The sequence below is a fragment of the Netta rufina genome (assembly GCF_964035555.1).
Source record: "Netta rufina genome assembly, chromosome: 10".
In the NCBI taxonomy this organism is placed as follows: Eukaryota; Metazoa; Chordata; class Aves; order Anseriformes; family Anatidae; genus Netta; species Netta rufina.
In genome coordinates this window covers 8,210,656-8,220,195 of record NC_140133.1, presented here as the reverse complement: position 1 = coordinate 8,220,195, position 9,540 = coordinate 8,210,656, and the positions used below count along the sequence as shown (strand labels likewise).

Sequence of the window (9,540 nt, the reverse complement as noted above, 5' to 3'; positions counted from 1 at the left end):
AATTGCCCTGATCACTGGCAGGGCCTGCTCAGCCCTGCCCTGCTGCCAGCAAAGCTGTGAGACCCAGAAATCACCAGGCAGCTGCCCACAAGGCTACAACTTCTTGCCTTCCTACCAAAAGAAAATCTGCTATCACACCAGTTGTGGGCAAGGTTTTGCTGCTGTGCCTTCACAGGCCACACTTAAACAGCAAACAAAAGTGTCTTTAGTTTATCTATTTATTTTTGGCACAGAGGAATGGCTGGGGTCAAAGCCGGTCCCTTTCTCAAGCTGTTCTTTGTTCTCTGGTTTATCCAATACCCCATCCCTCTCCTTGCCCTCCTACTTCCCCCTCTCCATTTTACCACAGGTCTTAAAAATTAAATTGCGCACGAAACCAAACACCGCACTTGAACACTGCCCAGCAAATGTTCCTCGTGGTCACAGAAGAATACTAATCAACCATAAAAAAATGGATAAGAGAACAGCATGCCCTTATATGGGCAGAGGCTAGACAAGCATCTGACACAAACATCATTTTTAAAGAAAAAATAATATTTATTTGCAATATAAACAAAGTCCCAATATTGGATCAGTATATATAGGGTCACTAGTTTTCCTTCATAACTCAGAAAGCAGAACCATTCCTCACTAACAAGCTCTCATTTGTACTAATCAGAAGATGCATCTCTTTTTTTCCTTTAAAGAAGAAAGACTGCTAACAGCACAGGAAGCCTTTACAAACCAGTTTAGCTGTAATGCAATACAGATGCACTGTCAAAAAATCCCTGAAAAAGTAAATTCCTCCATGAGGTAAGATGCAATTAGGATATTCTCAATTTGCTCACTCACAACCGTACTTACACCCATTCTCCCTTCCAATGACCCATGATCCCAACATTGTTGCAAACAAAACCCATCAGACAAACAAAAAACATCCAGAAAACAAGAAAAGAAGCTCATTCCAACATTCTGGTAACATCTTTAACAAAAAGAACAGTTTCAGGATGTGACAGCGTCAAACATTCCTCCAGATGGAGACTTTTTTTTTTATTTTTTTTCTTTTTCTTGAAAAAAGTACAAAAACTGGATATTTAGAAAAATCCGTGGCTTTTTTCAGTTACATGAGTTAAAGTGGCCAGGGAGGGGGGAGAAAGGAGGGACTACATTGCAGCCAATAAAAAAAATCCAAATCCGTTCTGCCCTCCTCCCAGAAATTACCACTTCCTCCCCCTCCCGGCTCAGTATAAGGTGTTTGCCAAACACTAGCCAGAAATATAAACAAGTCTTCTCAGAATAGAAGGCACGGTATAAAGTTATTCGAAAGAGGAAGAAAAAAAATCAGAACCTCTGTTGAAAGCTCCAATCATCTCAGAATTTGCCAGTTAATATATATATATATATATATATAAATTCTCTGTTACAACACTCTTGTCATCATTTCCACATCTCTCCACTCCCTTGCACGCTCCACACGTGATGATTCAGTCCCACCCTGCCATGCAACCCTCACTCCGCTCCAGGCTCTTGCCACGTTCCCCCACCCCGCACACGCACATGTGGGAAAGACTCGAGTGTGCACGAGGAATGCCAACATCACGACTCCTTTCTTTACTTGGGAAGCTGGAATGATTTCAGGCCAGCTGGATGACATTAAGTCAGTCAACAGGCAGCAGAGAATGAAGCTGGGCTCAGACATGCTTCTACCAACTCTATAGAGGCTACAAGAGTTTTACCACTGGCAACAGCAAACTGTTTTTGGCAGGGGTGGCATTAAAAAAAAAAAAAAAAAGCTTGCGGCTTAGTCACCTTGGCTGAATCAGTGCAGAGTTTGTGATTGTGAGTGCAGGAGTGGTGAAGGGGTTGCGTTTAAGCCCAACTGGCCTTCACACATAACAAAGCTTCCTACCAGATGCTAACAACAACAGCAGCAGCATGTATCTCTCTCTGGAGTACCCAGTAATATGCCAGGACATACCAAGGCTTCACATAGTGTGCAAAATGCATTTGGTCAATATAAACATTTGATTAAAAAAATAATAAATGATCAAACAAGAAACAGAATAAAATACTGGTTTTGCAACCTCGTCTGTACAAACAGTCAGGAACTTACACATTTAAAAAGAGTTTGAACCCAAAGCTCGAGTAAGATCTACCTTTCCTTTTTTTTTAAAATCAAAAAAAGTAAACTTGGGTTTTAAAACAGTCTTGGCCCAACACCTTTTGTTCAAGGTTTCCAAGTGCATAATCTCCTCACTTTCCACAGCAAGCTAACCCCGGTAGCTCTTCGCACGTGTGCATGCTCTGACAGTCCCAATGCACCCAGGAAAGCGGTTATTGCCGGTAACAGCTGCGTTCAAAACACTGTAACATCGCCCGTATTAAATAACCCCCTGTAAAAAGGCTACCTCTTCAAACCACTTTGATCAGGATACTACTGAACGGCATTAGCCTTCTTAAAGCAGCAATCGGGCACCTCTGCCCAGAGAAGCTAGTCCTTTCAGAGCTGCCTGGCAAGACGGATACTTTTTGTGAGAGTTGAAATGCTCAAGAGAAGCGATTCGATGCTTGAGTTCCCAACCAGACGGCGTCCCCTTCATGTGGACTCCAGAGTGTTGAGCTGGAACAGGTTGTGGTTGGTGGGGGTGGTGAAGTAGAGCTGTTCGCTGGGCGAGCGGTTGTCGCACGGGCTGTTGAGTCCCAGAGTTCTCTCAAAGTCCAGGAGCTGGCCCATGAAGTTAAAGTTTGGGGAGATGTTGGATTTTTTCCTTTTCACAAAGTCATAGGCATCGTTCAGGGACAAGTTGAGTTTTTGCATCAAGTAGGCGACCGTGACCGTTACGGACCGGCTGATGCCAGCGAGGCAGTGAACAAGGATCCCACACTTCTTGGAACGGGCCTCATCTGAAACAAGACAAGGGGAAGGGGAGGGGGGGGTCTATTATTCCGCACCAAAAACACACAGCTTTGGAGCAGGGACAGGTGGCAGCTGCAGGCTCACAGGACCAGGACGACTGCCAGACCTGGATCCCCTGCTCCCAGTGACACCAGCTCACATCCCTCTGACACCACGGCCCTCCCCAGAGCGCTCCCAAGGGGTTCCCACCACGCAGCAATGCTGCACAGCCCCATTCAGCTGGGCAAGGCCATGTATCTCAGCTGCTAGAGAAGCACAAATCAATCCTGGCAGCACGCAGCACATCCCTTCCCCAGGGACCTTCAGTACCCTCCGAAGGCAGGCCAGGCTGCAGACAACAGCTCCAGCAAGATGCTGGGCACAGCACAGCCACCTCCACACCAGCTAGAACCAGGCTGCCCGGCACACAAGGGTACAGCCTGACACCACGCAAGCAATTCTCCTTTGCTGTTCTAATCCTTCCACTAGAAAGTCATCCAAATGCAGTCGAAGCCAATTTAAGCAGCGTCTGAAGTGCAGGAACTTCCCTTATTGTGAAATTGTTCTTTAGGATGGAAAGAAGTGCACTTTACTACAAACAAACGCTTGTGTTGGAGGAGACTCTCAGAATGAATGGTAGCAGGGAGCAGGAATGCAGGCTGCACCAAGAAATGGCGAGAGAACAGCAATGAAATTCCCCCTCCCTGGCCACTGATTGAAAAGCACACACACACACACACACTCATCGTCTCTCACACAGCCAGAACAGCGTGAACCCTTTATGAATTGACATCTTGGTGCTGACAGAGGGACACGCTCTGAGCGTGCTGAATGCACGCAAGTACACGGCTCTGCTTACTTCTGGGCAGCCCTACTTGCGGGCCATCGTTTGGCTGAGAGCTTGGTGGGGAGGGAGAAAGAGGGTCCTCGGGGAAAGCCACGCTGGTGCGAGACACACCGGCACCACCAACGTGGCAATGGGCAAAGAAGGTGCAGGCAAAGCAAAATCCAGACCAGAGCCACAACAGGTTTTCTGTCCCAGCCTCCAAAACCAGGCAAGAGCTTCCAGTGCAATGGGCAATCACCCAGCCCTTCCCCCCGGTCTCTCCCCATTCAACATTCCCCCTCGCATTTCTGCCTTTCATCTGACTGCGTTTCTTGGTGTTTGGTTCTGGAGTGAGGTAATCCCTCCATTTCCTGCCATTAAACGGGAAGCACAAGTACAGCATTCACAGGGACACCTCCTGACCAGAGCAGACAGGCCCCAGCAGGGACCCCCCCCTATCTCACTCATTAGGTTTAGCAGCACGCTCTGTGCAGGAGGTGCAGACAGGTCCCTGCTGCCACACCACAGCAGCAGCTCCTGACTAGAATCAGGGTATCAGGGGACAGAAGGACCTAGCACTGCTCTGCCCCACTTCAGCCCTTACAGCACGGCCAGCAAGCACATGCAGAGGGATATGACACTGGGGACATCAAAGCAACATCAAAACTGCCAGCAGAGCTTTCAGTCTGAAGGCAAAGGTCCCCTTCACCCTTGCCAACATCAGTGCATCTTCAACCACATACAAAGCCATGGAGCTTTTAATAATTACAGTACTAACAACTACCTGTGCCATTCACTCCCCCCAGATCAGAATGGATCAGGCTAGTGACTGTCACCAACACACAATGCAGCTCATGGGGTACATAGCGTACATCTCTATTCAGCCCGACAGATGCTTCCACCAGAAAATGAAGCAATTTTCCAAGCTAACGCTAGCCTCAGAGAGGGCATCTGCCCCTGTGACCCTCTCCATGACCAGCCCAAGCTGTCTCAGGGGCTGCCTGCACAGCAGTTTTTCCAGCTGAGCTCTGCAGTGTAACTATAATCACTAACTCATTGTGTTGACGCTTACCTTAGCTTACCCCCCAGCTTTAACCACACTCGGGACTAAGGAATTGCTGGCACCAGTCACGTTAACGTTGGCCCCTACTGGTGCCCACCATCAGAGCAGGCACCCAGAGCTCCCCACCACCTTGGCTCAGCCATCTCACACCCCTGCAAATCCCCACACAAGGGGAAAAGACACCAGATCTGGGGTTTCTGTCACCACTTGCAGGTAACTTGGCTGAGATGCTGAATGAGGGCCCAGCTTCAGAAGGGAAGGACTCCCCAAACGCAGCCTCTGCAGCGTGCTGCCTGGCTGCTCAGCTAACACCAATGCCACAGCCTGGAGAGGTGAGGCCAGAGACCAGCGACAGCTCTGGGAAGCTGTTTGCCACATTCCCGAACAGTGACTACAAAAAAAAATAATAATTCTGCCAGCTACCTACCAATAAAAGCAATGGCCTCGGGAAAGAACTGCGAGAGGTTCTGGCTCCAGTGATCTGAGATGGGGATCTGCTTGTACTTGAACTCTCCGTCGTGCTCAAACATGTTTGGCAGGTTGGGAGTCACATTCAGGATGTATTTAATGCCATATTTGCCTAGGACATCCAAGTTGGTGGAATCTTTGGCGCAGCCCAGGTACAGGTAAGGTAGGATCTGGACTGGAAAGGCAGGCTGATTGTTGGGGATGGGACTCCCGTCCGACTCCGTGGCACTGCTGGGTTCTCTATCGGATTCACCATCTGAGCAGTCAGAGCTTATCCGCAGCCCTCCCAGGCCAAGGACAGACGCTGGGGGGGAGTTGTTGGGTGAGGAGCTGTCAAGGTTCGTCTCACAGTGCTCCGAATACTCAGTCTGAAACTTGTTAAAGCCACCTGGGAAGGGGGAACGGAGAAAGGGAAGGAGAGGGGCAGAGAGAGAGAGAGAAAGATGTTTTAGCCTTCAACATGGGACATCCATCTATCCAAACACACACAAACACACACATTATTTACTAAGTCTCTGCCAGCAACTGGCTGCTATGCCTCCACCTACCCAAAAAGCAGCCCGAGAAAGGCATCTCCCTGCTCCTTCGCCTTCCCCAGCAGCCTGTTACTGGGCAAACGGGTCCCAAGCAAAGAAAGTTCCTTACTAAGTTTAACAAACACAGGCCAAATCTCAACTGCATCAAAAGAAACAAACATCCAAAAATAAAATAAATGGCAAGAGACGATCTCGCCTCATTTCGCTTCTTGAGATACGGGGCTAGGGCAGTTTAGGCAAGAGCTATTATGCCACCTAGGCAGGAAAGCACAAAAGTATCCATGTCTGAAGAGATAAAGCAAGAACAACAAGCAAATGCCCAGCTCAGGCACTAAAACCCCATAAAATAATTCACCTTCTAGCAGGGAAAAAAGCCATAAGTTTCACCAAAGAGCCATTCTCACACCTAATTTATCACTGCGAACGTGCTTTGTGACAGGGCAGCTCCACAGGTTCGTTCTTCACCCAACCCAAAGCAGGCTTGTGGAGGGATGGGACCTCTCAAGTACTTCCCTCCAGCTCCTCAGCTCAACATCTCGGGAAGGAAGGCAGGGAGAGCAGCAAAAACCTCACCAATCTGCCTCCTTCCAGGCAACATGAAGCCAGCACCCAGCCACCAGAATCTGACACTGACAAATGGTTTAATTAGAAAGGCCTCCTGGAAACTTTGTTAGTGGGTTCGGTGGTTGTGGCGGGGTCACCGAGCAGGACAGATAGCTCCTGCCACATCCATTCATGAAAAAAAGGCTTCTCCTCCTCCTCCTCCTCCCTCCCGCGCAGCCAGACAGCGCCGAGGAGCCATTTTGGAATTTTAATTGGAAACATTTCCCACCGAGGCTCCCGGAAAAAGGCAGAGGAAGGGGCTCGCCCCCAACCCCCCCGCCTGTTAGGGACAGCTCAGAGCAACTTCAAAGCTGCTCCCTCCTCCCCAGGAGGAGGATGAAGGGGAGAGAAACAAGAGGTGAAGGCGGAGGAGCAGCCGGGCTCATTGGGAAGCTCGAAGCCAGGATGGGCAGGGGGCTTCACCCAGCAGCACAGGCAGGGAGCAGAGGGAAAGGGGACACGGGGAAGGGGGCCAGTCCCTGTGCTTGGTGCCTGGGTCCCCCCCTCCACATCACTTTCCGAGGAGCCTGGCGCAGGCGATGTGCAGCGGGGGCTCGTCCCCAAATCCCTGCCTATCTCCCTGCCCCCCCCCCAAAGCCCGCACCAGGGGCTCCCCCGGCTCCCATCAGAGGGGCTGTTCGGCAGCAGCAGCGTTTTTTAAAGGGCTGCAAGTGGCAGCTTTCGCACCCTTCCCCCGCACAGCCGCCTCGGCTCCGCTGCTATTCCTGCCCCAACGCCGCCACCCAGCGACCGCCCCGGCAGCGCGGCTGCGGGCTCCGCTCAGCCCCACCGGGATGTTCCTAAAACGGTCCCCAAAATACCCCAAAACCGCAGGAAAGGGCTTGTTGAGGGGGGGAAGCACCCTGAGTACCCCAGCTCCTGCATCGCCCTATGGTGGGGGGAAGGAGGGCAGCCCCCCCCAGACAGGCTGCTGTTTCCAAGGAAAGTGAATGGGGGGTGCGAGCGGCTTTTTTTTTTGGGGGGGGGGGGAGAGGAAATTTAAAGGATGGAGGCCCTTTCCGAAGGGGAGAGGCGTGGGGAGCCGCGGGGGCTGCAGCGACACAGCCGGGGGCTGCTGGGCTCGGGGCAGGGGAGGCTGCGGGGAAGGCAGGGGGCTGCCACCGCTGTCGGGGGGGGGGGAGAAGGCAGCGGGGCGCTGGCAGCCTCCCACCATTTTGTTCCGGGGATTAAAACGAGGGGAAAAACGGGGGGGATCGCTGCACCCGGCGGTGCGGGGGGGGATGCGGGAGCAGGGTCGGATGGGACGAGGGGGCTGCGGGGCGAGGAGGGGAGGGGAGGGGGGGGGGTGGCAGCTCACCTTTCAGGTAATAGGCTTTGCAGCCGTCGTCGCGCAGCTTCTGGAGCAGCAGCCCCAGCACGGAGGTGGCGGCGCCGCCGTCCTGCCAGTCGGCGGTGGCCTCGTCGTAGAGCAGCACGGTGTCGGCCTTGCAGCGCTTGACGAAGCGCTCCTTGTCCTCGTGGTTGGGGATGATGGAGCGGATGGGCAGGTTGCCCTTCTTCAGGCGGCGCAGCATCAGCCCGGGGATGGCCAGGTTGATGGCGGTCTCGATGTGCGAGCTCTCGAACAGCTCGTGGGGGCGGCAGTCGAGCAGCAGCAGCGACCGGCCGCCTCCCGACTCCAGCTCCTCCTGCAGCCACTCGGCGCTCTTGCACGGCATCGCCGCAGCCATGGGCGCCCGCGGGGAGCTCCCCCAGACCTGCGTTTTCATGGGGCTCGGCGGCGGGCGGGCGGCCAGCGAGCGAGCGAGGGCCCGGCCCCCAGCGGCCACCCCCGCCGCGGCTCCCTGGGTTGTGCTGGGCTCGGCTCGGCTCGGCCCGGCCGTGTAGCTGCGCGCTGCCCGCGGCCCGGAGCACGGCGGCCCCGCTCTGCCCTAGGCGGCGCGCCCCATCCCGGCGGCCTCCCTTAAAGCGGGGCTCTCCGCCGGGCCCGCCGGGTCGTGCGGCGGGGGCGGCCCGAGGGGCGGGGCGGGGGCCGGCCCGGCACAGCGCGGCGCGCCACGCCCCGCCATGGCGCGCCGCGAGGGACACGCCCCTTTCCTCAGAGCCACGCCCCCGAAGCCCGCAGGAGCCAATGAGGGCGCGGCGGGGAGGGAGGTGGGCGGCCGTATATGGGCAGGGGCGGGGCTGCAAAGCGCGGGAAGGGGCGCGGGGGCCCGCGGGTTTCGGTGGGGTCCCCGCCATCCCCTGGGGGCAGCCTCCGGGGCTGCGCGCCCCAAATCCCTGCGGGCATCAGCTGCTCCCAGCCCCGGACAGATAGACGGACGGACGGACGGACGGACGGATAGACAGATAGACGGATAGATGGATGGATGGATGGATGGATGGATGGATGGATAGATAGATAGATAGATAGATAGATAGATAGATAGATAGATAGATAGATAGATAGATAGATAGATAGATAGATAGATAGATAGATAGATAGATGAGCCTTTCCTTCGTGGCAATGGCTTCTCCTCGCTCTAGCCCCTTGCTCTAAGCCTTCCCAGAAAATCCTGCCGCAGAGGGAAGGGGTCTGCCCCAGCGCCAGGCTCAGGGACCCGGCTGGGTGAAAGTCAAGGCCTGGGATGTGCCTTGTGTAATGGGAAAGATGTCATCCTGTAACACCCCCCTTCCCTGCACACACACACACAAACATGCATAAACAGCCCGAGTTGTAACAGGCTTTAAGGTGCTGTTGGAACGAAGCTGTGTGCCTAGGCAAAAAAATACGTGCTGGGTTGGATAAAGCACGCAGCCACAGCCTGTCTCCTTTTAGCCCGCTTGCTAAGCAGGGACCCTAATGGGATTGCAGAACCAACGCCGCGCTTGGGAACGTGCTGAACTTCAAGCAAAACGAGCATCCCGTTACAAAACTCTGCTTTCAGCAGGACCGTGCTCAGGGCCGTTCGTGGATTTCATCGCTATCAGCAAAATCGACGTCTGCTTCTACATTGCTTCTCTGTGACTCAAGTGTGTGCCTGAGAAAGCGGAACAGCTGAAGCTGTCCACTTCCCCTTGCCCAGTTTATTTTTACTGCTGGTTGCTGTGGGAAGCTATTGTGATTCAGTGTTGCAGTAGGAAGTTAGTAACGCCACTCTTGCAGCAAAGGATGTTGAGGTTCTTATGCAAGCCACAGTGAAAATAGCTGACCTTTCAGAACATTTCT

The 9,540-nt window shown here is 53.6% G+C and overlaps 1 protein-coding gene across 1 annotated transcript; it reads right to left on the bottom strand.

Moving 5' to 3' along the window:
* Window positions 1-462: 462 nt before the first annotated feature.
* On the bottom strand, window positions 463-8,281 carry DUSP7 (dual specificity phosphatase 7). Its single transcript, XM_084292501.1, has 3 exons — window positions 7,690-8,281; window positions 5,192-5,620; window positions 463-2,883 (listed from the first exon to the last, which is right to left on the bottom strand). The coding sequence occupies exons 1-3, from the start codon at window positions 8,099-8,101 to the stop codon at window positions 2,576-2,578; spliced, it is 1,149 nt and encodes a 382-aa protein (XP_084148627.1). The 5' UTR covers window positions 8,102-8,281; the 3' UTR covers window positions 463-2,575.
* Between the last annotated feature and the right edge of the window lie 1,259 nt (window positions 8,282-9,540).

What these genes read in the sequence shown, in the direction of transcription:
- DUSP7 (XM_084292501.1), bottom strand. Translation starts at nt 8,101, where the DNA reads ATGAAAACGCAGGTCTGGGGGAGCTCCCCGCGGGCGCCCATGGCTGCG. An exon ending in CAAAGCCTATTACCTGAAAG is followed by an intron (nt 5,621 to 7,689) that starts GTGAGCTGCCAC and finishes CCCCCTTCCCAG; the next exon opens with GTGGCTTTAACAAGTTTCAG. An exon ending in CGAGGCCATTGCTTTTATTG is followed by an intron (nt 2,884 to 5,191) that starts GTAGGTAGCTGG and finishes GTCTTGTTTCAG; the next exon opens with ATGAGGCCCGTTCCAAGAAG.